The following is an 18,832-nucleotide window of genomic DNA, read 5'->3' on the forward strand; positions in this document are numbered from 1 at the left end:
ATCTGAAGGGACCCGGATCCTCACCTGCACTTGGGACCAGCAGTGCACTGGGAACAGTCCTGCCCTGGCTCAGGGAGATGGGACTTCTGGGGTCTTTCCCATCTCTAGCTCCTGTGACTTCAGGATGAAAAAAGGAACTCTCTAGGGGCCTGATCCAAAGTCCATTGAAACCAGTGGAGAGACCCCCCGGACTCCAGTGGGCTCTGGATCAGCTGTTCTGAGGGTCTGGTCTCAAGTATCTTCAGCATCTAGATACCTGTTTAAATCTGAGACTCTGTTTTCTCGTGAGTCCCACGCAGAGCGGGGCTCCCAGGCTGCCGTGGCCAGTTGAAAGCATGGCAAATCAGGGGGCATTTCCCAGCTCTTGCAAAGCTAAAGGTCACATTGTTCTGGGTTGGTTTAAAAGTTGTTTCAGCAACTGTTAAACTAACCAAAGGAACGAAGGAAACAACCTTGAAAGTCTCCTGCTTTGCTCTGCGCTCCAATGGGAGGGTTATTCCCAGAGCCCTGGGATCAGTGCTGAGGCCAGGAGCCATGCTGATTTACACCAGCTGAGGATTTGGCCACTCCCCTGATCTGAGCTCCTGTTAGGAAGGATCAGGTCCCTGTAGGAGACCTGCTCAAAGCTGTTCTGAAGGTCTGTCATTTTTAATAGCTAACCCCTTAGTTGGTAGATACGGGCTTAGCTGTGCGTAAAGGGGAGAACCTCCATGCTGGAGCAAACTGCGGCAGCTCTGCCCTTGACATGCAGCTTTGGGGAATTCGTGAGAGCGGCAGAAGAAACTCCGGATAAACCTTCCGAGGGATGCAAATCTGGTCATCTTTAACTGCTCCCCTCCCCCCATTTCAGCCTCCTGGGGGGAGAGAGGACTACTGTGCCGTGCTCTGTTTGGTAGACACTAGGTGCCCTACTCATGGGTGAAGCTAAAACCCATTTCAGATGGGCACCAACATCCCTGTGGGGACTGATCCATCTGCGACTTGTACAGCGAGCCAGAAGGATCCAGTCTCAGTTCTGGGTGCAGCTCTTGGCCGCAGACCAATGGGACCACGTCTGCTTAGGCAGGAGCTAGGATAACATACCAAGGGCTCTCGATCTTCAGGGCAAAGCTGATCAGCAGCTGGGGGGCAGGCGGGAATTGTCCCTCCTGGCAGAGTCCTGAAGCAGCTAGGCGAAGCGTCGAGCACTCGCCACTGCTGGGGACAACAGGCTGGACGAGGTGGACAGCGTTTCTCATTTGGGTCTGGCAGGAGGTGGGACCGTTCTCAGCTGGTGTCAACCAGCTCCATGGACTAGGGGGGCCATGGTTCTGGGGAGACACGGAGGAGGGGTGTCAGAGAAGACGGACCATTGGTTGTGGTGTGGCAGGGTGGGGAGATGCCAGCCTAGACGGCACTGAGCTGATCCACTGCGGCTCCCGGGAAGAGGCAGAGCCAGCCCCAGATCGCTCAGCCAGGCTGATGTGGGATCTGGGCAGCCTTTGATCTTCCCCGGGATCTCAGCGAGTGAGGCTGGGATGTTCTCCCTTGGTCTCGAGCCGCTCCTTGCGTCACAGCTGGGCCTCCTTTCCTCCTCCCCCGCTAAACGTCTCCCCTCCTGCCTGTGGGCTCTAGGACAGCCAGGAGCTAACCGACGTGGAGAGGGCGATCGAGATCGTGATCAACAACTTCCACCGCTACGCGGTGAAGGGGCAGAAGGAGTGCCTGACCCCCAACGAGCTCAGGGAGCTGGTGGTGCATCAGCTGCCTCAGCTATCGCAGGTAAGGGGAGCCCTCAGCACCGCCCCCCACCCCGCAGCAGGGCTGGGACGTTGTCGGTTCTGGGACAGGCCACTGATGTCCAGGGTTTGGAGCAGAGCCACGGTGGAGAACGCCAGGGGCGAAATCCCTCAGGGAGGGGGGACCATGCGTGGTGGAGTGGGGGTGATGCAGCAGGGTGGGGGACGTGGCTGCCCGCTAAGTTGAGGTGGTGTTACGAACCCTGACCCCGCTGCCCCCCAAGATCCCAATGCAACATTCTCTCCCCACTGAACCCCACAATCTGAGCAACAGCCCCATCCTGCTGCGTCCTCACTACCTCTACCATACTGCCCCCCCATCTCTTCCAGCAGACCCACCCCAATAACATCCTCCCTCACTGCACCCCCACTTCCCACCCCCCTTCCCATCTGGGTGGGTGGCGCCCTGCTCCCCACACCCAGGGTCTCTGCTGGTTTCTGATGGCTCGCCCCACTCTCCTTCACAGCATGTCTGCTCGCTGGATGAGAAGATCGAGTGCCTTGGGGACCCTGATGAGGCCAAGCTGGAGTTCGGCGAGTACTGGGCCATCATCGGGGAGGCAGCCAAAGGCTGCCGAGTGAAGAAGTAACAGGCCTGAGGGGAGACACGGACCGTGAGGCCTCAGACCATCTGCATGGAGAGCGAGCGAGCAAGACTGTCGGCCATGATGTGTTGTGTTGAAAATGCAGTGTTAATCCTTCTGCGGCACGTTTCCTCTCTCCTTCCCCCAGCTCGGGAACCTCTTCCTTCTGGGCTCTCTCTCCCTTCCTCTGAGTCTGGAACCTTTTCAGTCTGGGGCCCATCTTGCCTGCTCGAGAAACCTCCCTCCCCTCTGCTCACCTGCTCTAGAAGCTTTTCATTCACCCTTACGATAGAACCTACCAATGCTGGGGGTGGGGGGGTGGGGGGGTGTTGTCCTCCAGCGCTGGCACCTTAAATTCACGGACATCAGTCCCTTTAGTGGAGTAACTTTAAGCCCTAGATTTGAACCTTGCCAGTTTTGGAACCTTAAAATGTGCCATTTTCTAGCTCTTTTGCTCTAGAACCTCGACATTCTTGGGGGGGGGTTTCCCCCCAGCTCTGGTACCTTAAAGTGCAGGGGGTTTAGTTACTTTACTCCGGAACCTTTAGAGTCTGTGGTTCCATCTGCCCAGCCCTGGAACCTTCCCCTCCTCCTCTCCCTGGTTCCAGGATCTCTCCTTGGATCACTGCCCCGAGCAGTTCAGAGCTGGGCACTGGCCCCTCCATTCCTACAGGTCGCTGCCAATCTCCGGGGAGGGGCGTTTGGGAAGCGGCTGACTGCCACCTGGCCCTGCCAACCCTGGGGCAGCTCACTGCATCGGGTGGAAACTATTACTCAAGCCTATGGGGAGGGGGGCTAGAAAGAGAGGGGAGGGGGCCAGGAGCTGGGGTTAGGTGTGGGACCAGGGGTCTAGGTGGGTGGGAGGCAGGGAGGGGTGGAGGGCAGCTCGGGCAGCACATGAGGCTGTTGTGGGTCTGGGATCTTTGATTTGTCTATGGAGTGTGGGGCTCAGCTACCGGTTCAGCGGGCTCCATGTTGAGGGGGCTACCCCGGGTCTTTAGATTGACACTGTGGTCCCAGCTCCATATGCAGGGTTGAGGGGTGGGGGTGGGAGACCCCCCCCCAGCATGACCCACCCCCCTCTGCAGCACGACGAGCATGCAACACCCCCAAGCGCCCCCCACCCCGACAACTGGACCCTCAGAATTGTAACAGAGCCCCAGCACGTGACGGCTCTGCGGGGTGGGAGGGGCACTGCGCACCCCAGCGTCCCTGCTCTCTACGGACCCCTGACACGCTTGACACCACCTCTGACCCCAGACCCCACCGAGGCGCATCCTGGGGGTGGGGGTTGAACTTTCCGCTGGAAGGAAGCAGAGGCCAGTGGTGACCACAGGGGGTGGCTGCGAGTCAGGACTCCTGGGTTCTAGTCCCGCTCTAGCAGGGCTAGTGGTTAGAGCAGGGGACCTGCGGTAAGCCAGGACGTCTGGGTGCTACTCCTGATTCTGCCATTGGCCTTGCCAGTCCCTTCCCTCCTCTGCACCTTGGTTTGTAGCCCATCGGGGGGAGGGGACCATCAGGCTCCAGACACGGGGCACAGTATTATTGGTATTAAGCGTTCCTCCCTGAGCTGGGCTGTTACCCCTGGGACTGGGGAGAAAACACCTCCCCCTCCTGCCACCCCCAGCCGGTCCGGCAGCCGCTTGTGTCGCTTGCTAAGGTTTTTGTATAAATCAATAAAAGAAACAACTGGAAAAAAAATCGCCAAGGCCCCGTTCTCCCGTCTGTGTTGGCGAGCGGGAAGCACAGAGCCCAGCCCGCAGCAGGATCCCCGGCGCGGGGGGAAGAGCCCGGGGAGGGACCCGGCGGGGTAACCCCGGCCTCAGCCAGGGAACAAAACCCAGGCTGCCGGTCGGCTCGCTGGCTCCGTGGGAGGGCATCCTGGGGCCTGAGCTGGGAGCTGGGGGTCGGGGCCTGAGCTGGGAGGGGGAGCATGGGGCCTGAGCTACGATGTTGGGGGGAGGGTCTGGGCCTGAGCTGGGGGTGGTGGTTTGGGCTTGAGCTGGGATGGGGGGGTCTGGATCTGAGCTAGGATGGGGGCGGGGTCTGGGCCTGAGCTGGGATGAGGGGGTCTGGGCCTGAGCTGGGATGGGGCGGTCTGGGTCTGCCCTAGGACAGGGGCAGGGTCTGGGGCTGGAGCTGGGATGGGCGAGCCTGGGGCCCATCTTCCAAACCACGTCCAGGGACCCGAGTTCCAAGCTGCGGGCGAGTGAGGTTCGGGCCCCGGGGGCTGCGTTCCGAGGTGGGGCTGGGAGCCGAGTTTCCGGTGACGCCCAGTCCCGGGTTGTGGCCATCGGAGGGGGGAGCCGTGTGATGCCCGGTGCTCTGTGTGTTCTCAGCATGGAGCCCAGCAGAGGGGCCGGTTCCTGCCGTGTCTCAGGGTCATTCATGCCCCGGGTGGAATTCAGGGGGCCCGACCCTCCCCACACGGGGCCCAGACCCAGCAAGGTGCCCGGCATCTGCCACCTGAGACCTCGGAGCTGTGCCCAGCTCTCCTGTGGCAACCGGGGGGCAAAGCACTGACCAGAATAAACAACCTGCGCCGAGCCCACATTGGGTCACTTGGGTCCTGGCTGGGGAGGGTGAGAGGCTGAATCGTCCTTGGCCAGCCACAGCTCCCACCCCCAAACTGGTGTTTGGGGGGAGCAGGATGGGGCCCCTGGCAGCAAAATTAGGTTGTGGAAGAGCAGTGCCACTCCAACTGCGTCCGGGTGGGGAACATCCCCATCCCCGTGGCTGTCTGGTTTGAGATCCCGCCGAGACACCCTCCTTCGCCCGCTGAGCTGACCCTTCCCTTGTGGTCCCATGTGAACCCCGCAATTGCACGATTGACTGATGGGTGTTTTCGCAGATCAGACTTCGGGGGCTGGACACCTGAGGGGGGAGCCAAGTTTGCAGGAGGTGGGGTTGAGTCACTATATTCACATTATTTGCCAATGCCAATAGAAATGCCATCCCAGTGGAGAGGAAACTCCCTTTAGGCCCCTCCTGGAGCACATGGGAGAGCCCAAGGGGGTTGGGGAAGGGTTGGCCGGTCACACCTGTGTCGGGTGCTCCTGCAGCATGTCAATGGGTGTAGTGACCCAGTTCACCTGGAACAGGCTGTGTGTGACTGGTCTCTCGCTGCGGGGCACATTTCACAATGAGAATGAATATTTATTGTTGCTACCATGACAATAAATCAGTGGAACTTAAAATGGAAGGGTGTGGGGTATCTTTAGTTACATAGACAGGGAATGTTTCAGAGGAGCAGCCGTGTTAGTCTGTATCCGCAAAAAGAACAGGAGGACTTGTGGCACCTTAGAGACTAACATTTATTTGAGCATAAGCTTTCATCGGATGAAGTGAGCTGTAGCTCATGAAAGCTTATGCTCAAATAAATTTGTTAGTCTCTAAGGTGGCACAAGTCCTCCTTTTCTTTTATAGACAGGGAATGTGTCTCATAGACTTGAAGGGTCAGAAGGGACAATCATGAACATCTGGTTTGACTTCCTGCATGTTGCAGGCCACAGAATCTCACGCACCCACTCCTGTAAGAGAACAAAAGAGGATACGCCACGGTGGGGCAGGGAGTATTTGCTCACGCCCCCGGCCCCGCCCCAACTCCACCCCTTCCCTGCCCCCATTCCAACCCCTTTCCCAAAGACCCCGCCCCAACTCTGCCCCCTTCCTGCCCCATTGGATCCCTTCCCCAAATCCCCGCCTCAGCCCTGCCTCCTCCCCTGAGCACGCCGCTTTTCCCCTTCTCCCCTCTCCCTCCCAGCCGCACGAAACAGCTGTTTTGCAGCGCAAGCGCTGGGAGCGAGCGGGGAAAAGCGGGCACTCTCTCGAGTGATCAGCATTCACTTTCTTTCTCGAATGATCAACGTTCACTCGCTTTCTTGAATGATCAACTCTTCTTTGGGGAAAAATAATAATGGCAAAATCCCGGACGTTTTTAGATATTTAAAAATTCCTCCCAGATGGCGATTTAAGAACCAAAAAGCTGGACATGTCCGGGAAAATACAGACGTATGGTAACCCTAGCTATGGTCAGACAAAGAATAATAACAAATCCACTTCTCTATGAGCACCTGCCCTTAGCTTCACCTTCAGCCTCGCCAGGAGCTCTCAGAAAATTGCCCGTAACCTGTTGTGGTCACTGAGGCAACTGATCGAAAGGGCCCTGTTAATTCTTCTTACTGTTTGTACTGCAGTAGCTTTTCCAAGAGATGACAACTGGGAATCGGGACCCCGTGGTGGCAGGCACTATCTGAGCCCCTAATGGACCTCCCTGACCCTAAGAGCTGGGTACCGAGCATCTGCAGCTCCCCTTGACTTCAGCTGGAGTGGTGGGGGAGCCTAACAGGCCTGAAAAACCTGTCCCTTAGGGGTCAGCTCATAGTTGGGTGCAGGTTGGGGTCCCAGGCCCAGATGCACCAGGGCCCAAGGGCTGAGAACATTAGGTGCTGAGCACTTGAACATCTAGCCCCGAGCTCTTCAAACACCTGGCCCTTGGTGGCTCGATTTGGGCACCCCAAGAACCCAGCTCTGCAAACTGCTCCAGGCAGGCAGACCCCCAGCGCCTCTCTGACTTCACTTCACGTCAGGGCCACTGAGGAGAATCCAAAGCTGGTTTTGACCCTTCCAGCTGGTGTGAGTGGATTGGGTCAGCAGTGAGAAAAGTTCTCTCAATGGACAACCAGCTGGCTGGGAATTTTATTGCATATGCAACTACTCTGAGCATACCCACCCCGGGCTGGCTTTTAAAATAAAGGACTGGATGCAGTTATGACACTGCCAAGGACAGAGGAGTAACGAAACCTCATGATTCAAGGCGTGAACTGCTTGCCTGGAGGGATCAGGACAGGATTTCCGCCCTTCTGTGGTGTATTGCATGAATGGGATGGCACATTCAGAGGATGACGAGCTTTTGTTCCTTTAAAACTTATGTCACACATAAAACTCTGGCAAGATGTTGCACAAACAAAATCTGTTTTTTCCCCCAGGTTAATAGCCCTGTATTTTTACCCAAGTGGCCCAGTTTGTACCCACAAATTTGCATCTCAGAAGAAAGTCACCCATCTAACCTCAGCATCTTGTCTCTGCGTTTCTAAAGCCGACGTACAAAGGGACACAACTTGCTAAATGCAGTTAATTACATAGGCAAGCTTGTGAGTGCGGATGCCGGCCAAGAGGCACTCCAATGCACCCAAAGTCTTTGATTTGTAAACTGCCTAATGGCCAGCACTGAAAAAGCCCACAATTATGGTTTGTCTGGCTTAGCCGGTTCTGGGGGAGCAGGGCTTTGACTGGGGTTGGTTCTGTCCTCAAACCACAGGGCCCCATTGTGAGTTCAGTGACACCAGTGCAAATTCAGAGAGATTCCACTGTTGCGAATTGAATTGCTCCAGTTTCACGTGGGTGAATTTGACATGCGATGCCCCTGAGTTGGATGGTGTTGCCTAAAGTTTACATTGGTGTAACTGGGATGAGAAGCTGGTCCTAGCTCTGCTGAAGTCAGTGGTGTTACCCTTATTCACCCCTCCGTTACTGGGAACAGAATCTGAGCCACCCTTTCTAACTGTGGGATTTCCTCGTTTTCCTCTGGAGCGCCAAGCACCAGCCATGGCCAGGGCCCAGAGCAGCAGGACAATGGGCAGTCCTAGGGAAATGTCTCTTGCTTCCTGAACTGAGGTGAACAGAAATTTGCCATTGACTTAACAGCAGTTTGACCTCGTCTTCTCTTCTGCGGTCACTGATGCCCTGTGGGATATGTCTGCCTTGCCACCTGACCAGTGCAACTCCCACCCAGACACAGCTGCATGGCTTGCATCCGCCCATCTAGGGCCAGGGAACTGCAGACGGGAGAAATGGGTCTGGCCACTTGGTAGCTCCCGTTCACACAAGGAAAGTTATGCTGGTGGAACCTCTGTGTCTAGACCAGGCTTTCCGGGCCTCACGGGAGCGATACTCTGCATCACCCGTGGGAAGGAGCTTGCTTTGCTCAGATGGTCAGGCCTGTGTTTTGCAATCGGCTGAATTCCTGAAGCCGTTTCCGGGAGCCCCAAAGCCAGGCAGGAACGCCCCCGGAACGTCAGCCTCTGCCAAGTGGGGCTGTGTCTCTTTAAAAGCCAAGACGAGGCCTCGCGAGACGTGCGCAGAATAGAGCAGGCGTGGGAGGCACATTCTTCAGCCTGGCTGCTCTGCAAATCCAGGAGCAGGCGGAAGGGGAGAGCCAGACCCACAGCGAGCTCCGCTCTTGACAGACGGGCCCTGCGCGAGGCAGGGCAGACTGCAGCCATGCCAGGTAAGCGGGCCGGGGCCAGGAAAAGGAATGATCTTGCCCTGTTTCCTGATTAAAGGCCCAGCAGCAAACCGTCCTGTCGACAGCAGCAGGACGTGCCAGTGCAGGGCTCGACGGGCACGTCGACACGGCCTGGCTGGGCCGCCCCAGGCTAGCGGGACTCGGGCTCGTGCTCTGAGTTGAACCAGTGCTTGGGAGCCCCAGCCTGAGCCACAAGTTCAGAGCCCGGCGTGCCCAGCTGGTCCTAGAGTGCTAGCCTGAGGGCCGGATCCCGACCCCTCGGCCCGGGCTGGCACGCTGCTGCGGGCTGTGTGGACGCACCCGTGGAACCAGGAGTGGGCCCCGCTCTGGAGCAGCGGGGAAGAGGAGACGTCAGAGAACAGGAATGGGCAGAGAGAGAAGGAAGGAGTAAAGGGGAGAGACCGAAAGCGAGAAGGGCTGTATGGAAGCTAGGGCTGAGACCCCACGGTGCTGGGTGTGGGATGGAGAGATGGGTGTGTCTGAGGACAGATAGACAGATGTTGGGAAGGTGATAGATCAATAGATCTGGCAACAATGAGATGACCTCTGGGTAGGCAGAATTTGAAGCAAGAGCTTCTCCTTATTCACTATTGATCATTATTATCACGAGCCGGAAATGGGTCTGCATGAAAACGAACAATAATCCCATGGCTGTGATAGCGGGTGAGAACGCGAAAGTGCTCACGAGCCCGGCCAGAGCCCGGGAAGCCAGGGGAATTCCTTGTCTTCTCCCCAAGTTACACACCAGGCCATGGAGGCACTAAGTGACTCCCCCCGAGGGCACAGTCCGTCCGTGTGACAACCAGGAGGGGCTCCGGGGGGCTCTGCAGCTCCTGATTCCCAGCCCCACACTGCCCCCCTGGAAGGGAAGGTGGGGTGAGAGGCAGCGAGAGGGAGGTGAGGCATAGCGCCTTTCAGCCCGCTGCGGGCCAGGGGCAGGGTGCCATGAGCAATCGAAACCTCCAGGATCACCTGGGTCTCTCTCCCCCATCACTTCCCTTCCATTGCAGGGGCCTCAGGTGTCGGTGCACCTCAGTTCCTCCTAGTCTCCATGCCCCAGCATCAGTGAGCCCTTCTTTGTGCCCTCAGCCTCATGACCCTTTGGTTCTGGGGTCAGTCAGTATGACTGGGGGTGGGACGGGACGCAGGGAGCTCTGGGACCAAATCCAGACCCATCCTTCGACACTGGGGACATTTGGGGGCTGAGGTTTGTGCCGACGCAGCCCTGGCGTGAGCAGATGCTGCTCTGTACCGGGCTGGGTCCTGTGCGCTCGCAGAGCGGACTGTGAACGAGAGACAGCGGGAGGAACAGAGACGCGGCGCCAGAGGGAGGCGGGCACGGGAAGAAGAGGGCGAGATGAGGGGTGTTGGGAAACCAGCCGCCTTCCCCTGGGGAACAGCAGGTCCCAGCTTGCTTATCTGATCTAGTTCCCGCCGACGCCGCCTGCAGAATTCACACAGAAGCATGAACCTCTCCGCGTCCTGTCGGCGTCCATTCACCCTCGCTGCTTGCCCCCGCCCTCCGCCAGCTAACACAGCTCTCCTGCCACTGGCCAGTGCCCCCACGCCACCCACATGGGCACAGCCCTAGGTGGGCTCAGAAACCCGGCTCGGGTCCCCTGTACTGTCCCAAGGGGCCTGGAGTCGTCAGCTCCCCCACACCCACACCCATGTGACAGCTGGACTTCTCTGCCCAGCTGTAATGTCTACTGGGTAAGACTGGCTAATAGCGGGCCTAATTCAGACTGGTGTAAGGAGGCAACTGGGGGCTCGGCAGCACAGCGAAGGAAGCATTCGAAATGCAATAGTTAGATGGATGGGTATCTGCAGCAGAAGCAGCTGGGTAGGGAATCCTGCGCTTGAGGACAAAGCCTTTGCTAAGTCCAGCCCCATCAGTCCGGGGTCTGCTGTGCCTGGCCTTCGCTGCTCTCAGCCAAGGAAGGCTGGTTTAGAGCCGGGTCCTGCGGTCAGGGCAACGAGTCACACACCGAGCCGTCACTGGCAGATCTGCCAGAGGATGCCTGCTGGGCTGGACCAAAGCACAAGAAGCAGGAGCGGGAGGGAGAGGAGAGTCCATGGGGGGCAGGATGGGGTGGGGAGGCAGACTCCATCCCAGGAAGGGAGGAGGAGCGGGCTGCAGAGATGAGTCTTTTTCCGGGGGGGGAAGGGGGGCTCTGCAGGATCAGGGCTCCATGCAGCCTTAAATCCCACCCCTGCTCTGGATGCCAGAGGGCAGCCAACGCTGGTGCTTTCGGTTGGGTGCGGCACATGGTACGTCACGGCACAGAGCTGGCCACCTTCCAGGTTCGGTGATTCCTGCCCAAGGACAGGGCTGGTTTGAAGCTAAACCAAGCCCCAAATTCTGCTGGAGCAGCTCACTTCAGTCCCCCTCCCTCCATCCCACAAGGCAGTGCCGTGTTTGGGAATTACCCCAAAGTCTGACTTCCAGCAAGTGAGCGCTGGTTGCTTCAGGGGTCCCAGAAGGCTCTGGTCAGGCCTGGTGGTTTGGCAGAGGGCCCGCCCGCTCAGCTGGCTTAATCTGGAACAGCCCCGCCATGCAGGCGCATCAAACCATTGCCAGGAGGAGCCCAGCGAGTGGCGCTTCTGGCCGCTGAAGGCCAAGCCTTTATGAATGGGATCCTGGTGCGTAGCTTCAGATCTGGAGTGACGGAGACAGTGTCGGCCCAAACCTCATCACGTTCCTCCTGCAAGAGACTCCCCGGACTGGATGGGCACAAGATGAATGGAAAGCTGCCAAGCCAGCTCAGGACAGCTGGGGAGCTATGGCCCACCTTGGCTGAGGACAACTGGAGACTTTGAAGGAGTGACCAGAGCTGGGGAAACAGAGAGCAAGGAGATAGGGACTCGAGAAGGACAAGCAGAAGATAAAAGATCAGGGGCCAGTTGGACTGCTGGTGTAAATCGGCATATTTCCCTTGACTTCAGCCAGGGTGTTACAGGTCTTTGACTTCTGGAGAAGGATGCTGATTTACACCAATGCAGGATCTGGTCCCAGATGTTTGCTGCAAACAGAGAAGAGGAGATCTGAGCCCAAGCAAGGGACAGCTGCCAGCAGTGAAAGAAACGAACAGGAGGCGAATAAGAGCATAAGAACGGCCATACTGGGTCAGACCAATGGTCCATCTAGCTCCGTATTCTGTCTTTCGACAGTGGCCAGTGCCAGGTGCCCGGAGGGAATGAGCAGAACAGGGACTCATCAAGTGATCCATCCCCTGTCGTCCATTCCCAGCTTCTGGCAGATGCAGCAGAATGACCAGCACTAACAGAGAGTGTCTCTGATGCAGGCTCTGGGGTGGAGCACCTCACCTGGGGAGCAAGCGCAGGGACCCCAGAATAGGCTGTGTGCTAGTGGTCTCCATGGGATGCTCTCACTGAGATGTTTTCTAAAGCAGCAACATCTCCTCTGCTCCTGCAACAATGCTCCTGGGTGGGTTGGCAGCAGGGACTGACCCCCAACCTCTCCCTGCGAAGCCCAGGGCGTTACCACCGGAGTTGGGGAATCAAGCCCCGGGTGGCTTTCCTCTGAGGCTGGAGGGAGTCGTAACGCGCTCTGCTGGCATGTGACTCTCCAAGCCCTGCCCCAGAGATAAAGCCGACCTTGAGCCAGACCTGGGCATCTGTCCCCATGCCCTGTCCTGTTGGGTGTGGGGCTGATGTCACAGCTTCCTACCCCGTCCTGTCTGTCACCCATCGGGGGTGGCCAGGTGTTGATGCACCTTGGCCCCTGTAACACAGACTTTGGCTCCGCTGCTCCAGCCCCATCCCTTCCTGCCCCACTGGGAGCTCCCCTGGGGGCTCTGAGGGGACGTAACGGGCAGGAATGGGCTGGACCTGGCACTTGTGTGCCCGGGAAAAGGCACCCTAGGAACAGAGCAAAGGGAAATGCAAGCCCTTCATCTGGACCCGTGTCCCCGTGGCGAGGCCCGTGGCCTAGGGCGGATTCCCTCCTGGAGCAGAGTGCATCGCGTGGGGCGTTTGGAGCGAGAGCAGGGCGAAGCGGGGGGAGGCACTGCCAGGAGAGGGCCACCGTGTGCCGGCAGGGAAGAGGCAATGGACTAGCCGCCTTCCTGTGCCCAATTCGTCTGAGCCGGGTCCTGCTCTCGCCGAAGCCAGCAAACCCACGGAAGCCAATGGGGTGACAGTGGTGAGGTGAGGGCCCTGGGGCAGATCCTCAGCGGGTCAATCGGCGGGTCTCAGCATGGGATGGCCACACGCCTTTGGCTGGGCAGTGTGCTGCCCGGTGACGGGCGGTGCGCTTGGCCGGAGCAGGCCGGCCCCTGGCAGTGGCCGCCTGCGGGCAGGAAAGAGGAAAGGCGAGCGCTGGGATGCACTTCCCTTCCCGCACATCCTGTGCTGGATGCAGACGCCGCGCTGCAAGCCCTGCCTGTCGGCTTGAGTGTGCCGCGCGCCCCAGGCTCCGGGAGCTCCAGAGGACGGGGCAGAGCGGAGCTCTCTCCCCAGGGGGCTTGTCTTTCCCCCCAGAGGGATCCAATCTGAGGCTGGGGTTTTGCAGGCGCTGGCTCGGCTGCAGGCGAAAGGACTAGCTGAGAGCCGCCTGGCGCAGCAGGTAAAGACCCTCGCGTACTAGACTCTGCGTCCTGCCCAAGGCGCTGGTACTGCTGGGGACAGAGGCCACGCTGCCTGGCCGGTGCACCGCCCCCCTGCACTTCCCGCATAGCAGGGCAAACCAGCACAGCCAACTAGGGGCAGGGCGAGCTTCCCCCTGCCTGCATGATCTGCTCCCCCTGGGTGAGCCAGTGTCTAGAGAGGAGCTGGGGCTCCGGTGGCCTTGTGCCCCTCGCCCTGCACACGCAGGGGCGGCTCCGCTGGCTGCAATGGGGCCGTGCCAGGGCTGCAATTCCCCGGGCGGCTCCCTCTTCCCCCGTGCAATCAGGGTTGCCTCATCCCCTGCCCTGCCTTGTGCCATGCCGCTGGGCTGGGCCGGGCCGGGCTGGGGGTTCCAGGCGGGAGGGTTTTGGCATGAAGCGTCTCCGGTGGGATGTCACCCAGGGCGGTGAGGCAAGACAAGGACTGGTGGGTAATTACAGCCCATTGCATCTTCCCCTCCTCCTCCTTCGCCGCCCTCTCTGATCCGCTGGGAACCAGCCTCATTCCTTTCAGATGAGCGCTGGGCAGCAGGTGACGCCAGCCGGGTAATTATTGTTGTCATCGGTAGCTAGGAGCAGGCAGGACCCTGGGGGAAAGGAGGCGGGAGTGGCAGGAAAGGGGAGGATCCAGTCAGCGGCAGGGGTTGGGAGCTGTACGTTCGCTCCAAAGGGGTCAGGGTGTTGTTCCCATCGCAGCCCGAGGAGGTGCTGTAGCACAGAGGAGTTCATAGATTCATGCACAAGGGTGAGGCCAGAGGGGGGTATTTGATTATCCCGTGTGACCTGCACGACCCTGGCCAGAGAACCCCAGTCACAGATCCCGGCATCAAATGCTAAACCCCAAAGGGACGGCTAACAAAATCCAGCCAGAGCGCCTGTGTAACCCAGGCCGGAGAATTCCCCCGGCCTGCCAACTGGAAACATCCCAAAACCATGGGATTGCCTTAAAAATGCTGAGATTAAAATCCCCCCCCCAACATTTCTTCACTGTCCAGTGTTGGAGCCTTTGGGGCACCCCCGGGGCACATTGTCCCACTCTCCCGTACAGCCCCAAGAGCTAAAAACGGCTGGAATTGTCACTGATTATAGACTCCTGGCAATGCAGGGTTGGCCGGGCCCCCGCGAGGCCACTAGTCCGGCCCTCCACCCCGAGGCAGGACCAAGGACCCGCGATAAACTTGCAAGTGTTGGCAGCAGGGATTTCACCCTGGGCTGCTGGCTCTGTCCCCAGCGGCTCGCTTGGGGCCCTGTTGTCAGCCCAGCCTTGTTGCCAAGTTCCCAGGCTGGAGCCGCCCCCAACTCCGTTTCTCCCTGGGTGTTTCTTTGTGCTCCGCACCATGGAAATGATCCTCCAGGCCCGACTCCCGGATGTGCCCCGTCTTGTCCCTTTCCCCTTTGGCTGAGCCCCGGGCTGCTCCAGGGTGAAGAGATCAACGCACGGGAGCCAGACGGCGCTCCCCACCCGCTCCCAGGGAGAGGGCAGCAGCTGGGGTGGGGGGGCTGTCAGGCTGGGATCTCTCCCTTAAGGAGAACCAGACTCACTGGGAAAGGGGACAAGCCCCCTCTGCTCTTGCTGCCCCCTGGTTTGGGGAGGGGCTCGCATGCTAGCCTCCGGCATGGGGCTGGATGGACATAAGGCAAGGGGACGGTACGGGGGTGAAAGGACCCCCTCTTGTTGCTCCCATTTGAGCCATCCAGGGGTGCAGTGGCTGCATCTGCCGGGTGGCGCAGCGGGAGACAAAGGCAGTGACCCGAGAGAGGCTCTGCTCCCAGGCCAAGCAGCTGTCCTGACACTGGCGATGCCGGATTTACCGGGGTTTCACTGGGAGCAGCAGCATGACCATGGGGGCCAGCACTTTCTCCTGCTGCTTGGACCCGGCTTCTCTGCTTCCCTCTCCCTGCCCCATTCTCCCCTTCAAACCTCCACCTGGCTCAGCGCCTCCCACCCCCTGCTCCCTCCGAGCGTCTCCCATGTCCCCTGATCGCTCCCCACCAGCGCCTCCAGCAGCCTCCCCACTAACATCTGTACAGTCCATCCCTGCACCCCCTTTTGAAATCCCCGAGTCCGTATTCCACCTGTAATGACCGGGTCACACACTGGGCTTGTCCTGCTTTAAGGGGACCAGCTCCTACTGCCAGGCGTGCTTGGCACAGCGCCCTGCTGCCCAGCTTCTGGGCACACATCCTGTATACGGCCCATAGAATAACGAGCCCTGCAGCACTGAGAGGTGCAGGCAGGTTATACTATGGGCCGTATACAGAGGGATATTGACCAGGGATGGGCCAGGGTGAACCAAGATCAGAGACGGCCCAGATCAGGTGAACTCTCACGGGGACACCCTGGAAATGAGAGCCCTGCGTCCATTGCTCCGTAGAACTGGGGTCACTGCCAGCGTCTGCGGCACTCGGCCTTTCCCAGCAGGTGACCGATGCCCACCAGGCAGTGCGGACTGGTGCTAATGCCCGGCTGCACCGGTGCTGGGACAATGAGCCCCCACTGCCCTGCTCAGGCATCGGCTCCATTACCGTTGCAGGGACCAAGGAGACAGAGATGTCGGGCAACTCGTCGGAGCTGGAATGGGCCCTCCAGGTGCTGGTGAAGAACTTTGACAAATACGCCAGCGGGTGCTGCAAGAAACCCCGGCGCATCAGCAAGAAGGATTTCCGCAAGATGCTGAGCCGGGAGCTCAACCACATGCTGACGGTGAGACCAGGGGGACACTAGTGTGTGAGTGTGAGCCCACGGGCAGCACGAGGCCCTGCCACGGGGAACCCTAGTGTGTGAGTGTGAGCCCACGGGCAGCACGAGGCCCTGCCACGGGGAACCCTAGTGTGTGAGTGTGAGCCCACGGATGGCACCCAGCCCTGCCATGGGAACCCTAGTGTGTGAGTGTGAGCCCACGGGCAGCACGAGGCCCTGCCACGGGGAACCCTAGTGTGCGAGTGTGAGCCCACAGGTGGCGCCTAGTCCCGTCACAGGGAACCCTAGTGTGTGAGTGTGAGCCCACGGATGGCACCCAGCCCTGCCATGGGAACCCTAGTGTGTGAGTGTGAGCCCACGGGCAGCACGAGGCCCTGCCACGGGGAACCCTAGTGTGCGAGTGTGAGCCCACAGGTGGCGCCTGGTCCCGTCACAGGGAACCCTAGTGTGCGAGTGTGAGCCCACGGGCAGCGCCCGGTCCCGTCACGGGGAACCCTAGTGTGTGAGTGTGAACCCATGGGCAGCACCCAGCCCTGCCATGGGAACCCTAGTGTGTGAGTGTGAGCCCACGGGCAGGGCCCGGTCTCGTCACGGGGAACCCTAGTGTGCGAGTGTGAGCCCACGGGCAGCGCCCGGTCCCGTCACGGGGAACCCTAGTGTGCGAGTGTGAGCCCAACACTACCTCACGCTGTCCCCAACCAGCCTCCTTGCTGGCAGCCTGAGGAGGGACCTCGGTGACCCCCACCCCCAGCTCCAGTGCTGAGCTCCCTGCCCCTCGGGAGGGGGGTGCCCCGGCAGCGGCTGACCTAGGCGCCAGGCTGGCGAGTGCCGCCCCCCGGGCTCCCCAGCCCCTCCCGGCATTCGAACGGCTCTGTGCTCTCTTCCCAGGACACCGGGAACAAGCGCGCGGCCGACAAGCTCATCTGTGACCTGGACGAGAACAAGGATGGGCTGATCAGCTTCGAGGAGTACTGGACCCTGATTGGCGGCATCGCCGGCCCCATCGCCTGCCTCATCCGCCAGCAGGAACACGGCACCAAGATCACCAAGTAGCGCGGCCCGAGGGCGCCGGCAGCCCCCCAGATCCCAGCTCGGAGCTCCTCCTTTGCTGCTTCTCCCGAGGCCATGAGTGATCCCCTGCCCCCCACGGCGCCTCTGAGGCCGGCTCCTCCCGGGGAGAGCGGATCTCCTGCCAGCTGGGGCTCAGCCCCCACTCCATCAGCCACCCCCCTTAGCCAGCGCTGCCCTGGCTAACACCGATGCTCTGGGAAATAGCCAGCACTGAGGGCAGCTGCCTTCGAGGGGCTCATTATTCCCTCCCCCCACTGCTGGGCTGGCCTACAGGGCAGCAGAGATACCATCCTCCTGGCCTTGTTAGCAAGCCACCTGCTGCATCATGTGGCAGATCCGTGGCCTCCTGGACCCTCATCCCTGAGCCAGGGCCCATGGTGCTGGCAGTCACAGAGCCGTAGTTAATGGAGGAGAATCGCCTGTGGCTCTCTGCAGTACAGGGCTTATGTGACACACGCTGCAGTGGGTCTGACGTGCCAAGAAAGCAGATTCGCATTGTCCCAGAAAGGAGTGGGGCAGCAGGGACACACGCAGACACACAGACACGCACATGCAGACACGCACACGCCAGTCAGTTACAGCCTGGTCGCTGCTTTTCCCAGGCTCCCCCTGTAGCTCGCTGATGCTGTATTGACCTTTGCAGCCCTCCCGCCAAACGCCCTGGGGTGGCTCTGGGGCTGGGCCAGCCCCTCGGGGGGAGGGCACAGCCACCTGCAGGATTCAGGGTGCTGGTGGGTCCTGCAGGCCTGGGATGGGGCCCTTTTGTTCTCTCGCTCTTTGGAGGCTGTGCTGGTTTTAACCCTTCCTGGTCTGCAGCTAGTGCTGAGCCTTGCCTGGCTCCAGGCTGGAGAGATCTGTGCTGGCAGGGAGGGGTAAAATCCTCCCCCGAGCCCCCCGCCAAGGCCCCGAGTGGGACAATCCAAGTTCCCAGCCATGCCTGTCTCCTGCCGTGTCACTCTGTGTAGAGGCCCCGCGGGACTGGCTGGGGGTCTAGGCCCAGACCGGGGCGAGGGAGGGATGCAGCCCCTTGGTGACTCTCCTTCTTGGACCTATTGTGCCAAACTCTGCCCTCAGTGCCTTTCCTGCAGCCCCCCCCCGGCTGCCCCCCAGGTGGGGGTTCCAGGGCATTGTCCCCCATCTATGACTTGAATGGTTCCCGTTCTCAGACCTCTGTCTGGCTCGGGATTCCAACCCCCATGCTGGTTAGAAAGCAACCCGTCCGAGCTGGTAAGAAATCTGTCCTTCCCCTTTGCTGACCATTGCAACAGTTCTGTGGGGCCCATGCGGCTCGCCTGACCTTCCCTAATGCCCTCCAGGGGCTGGCGCTTGACCCAGACTGTGAAATTCATAACAATAAAGTTTGGAGTGGGATCGGTGTCTGTGTCTGCCTTCCCCCGAGCGGGCGAGGAGCTCATAGCGCCGTGCCAGGGCTCGTTAGCTGAGCCCGCGAGGTCGGAGAATATCACCGTCAGCCCGGGGCCCGTGTCCCTGACCATGCTGTGCCGGAGAACCCCCTCAGCTGGTAGCAGGGTGAGACCCCAGAGTCCCCTGCTCCAAAAGGGCCTCCATGGCCTGCCCCACGGGGCCATTGGGACTGGCTCGTCTGACCAGCTGCATAGGCCAGGCCCGAGAACGGCCGGACGCCAATTCCCAGTGCAGAGCTGCTAAAAACCAGCCCATCTCGATTGAAACACAGGCAGCGACGGAGAATTGACCATCAACGTCCGTAAATTGTAACCACCTCCCTCCTAAAACCGTACGTC

General features: G+C 59.9%; 2 protein-coding genes across 4 annotated transcripts in view; both read left to right on the top strand.

Moving 5' to 3' along the window:
* Positions 1–4,065, top strand: part of S100A14 (S100 calcium binding protein A14) — a 6,371-nt gene extending 2,306 nt beyond the window's left edge. For both annotated transcript variants that reach the window (XM_043535429.1, XM_007067808.4), the window contains 2 exons: positions 1,615–1,761; positions 2,246–4,065. In XM_043535429.1, coding sequence (XP_043391364.1) covers positions 1,615–1,761; positions 2,246–2,368 — 270 coding nt within the window. In that variant the 3' untranslated portion in view covers positions 2,369–4,065. The remainder of the gene's footprint in view (positions 1–1,614; positions 1,762–2,245) is intronic.
* Positions 4,066–8,498: 4,433 nt separating this feature from the next.
* On the top strand, positions 8,499–18,440 carry S100A16 (S100 calcium binding protein A16). Of its 2 annotated transcripts, none has more exons than XM_027830004.3 (3): positions 8,499–8,651; positions 15,832–16,001; positions 16,887–18,440. In XM_027830004.3, the coding sequence occupies exons 1-3, from the start codon at positions 8,645–8,647 to the stop codon at positions 17,049–17,051; spliced, it is 342 nt and encodes a 113-aa protein (XP_027685805.1). In that variant the 5' UTR covers positions 8,499–8,644; the 3' UTR covers positions 17,052–18,440. The 2 variants fall into 2 exon arrangements, with proteins under 2 accessions (XP_027685805.1, XP_043391380.1); XM_043535445.1 differs by lacking the exon at positions 8,499–8,651 and adding an exon at positions 13,050–13,257.
* Positions 18,441–18,832: the final 392 nt, after the last annotated feature.

The sequence above is a fragment of the Chelonia mydas genome, chromosome 24 (assembly GCF_015237465.2).
Source record: "Chelonia mydas isolate rCheMyd1 chromosome 24, rCheMyd1.pri.v2, whole genome shotgun sequence".
NCBI lineage: Eukaryota > Metazoa > Chordata > Testudines > Cheloniidae > Chelonia > Chelonia mydas.

Excerpts from the sequence above, each read along its gene's own strand:
- S100A16 (XM_027830004.3), top strand. Across the intron at positions 16,002-16,886 it reads AGCTCAACCACATGCTGACG|GACACCGGGAACAAGCGCGC; the intron begins GTGAGACCAGGG and ends CTCTCTTCCCAG.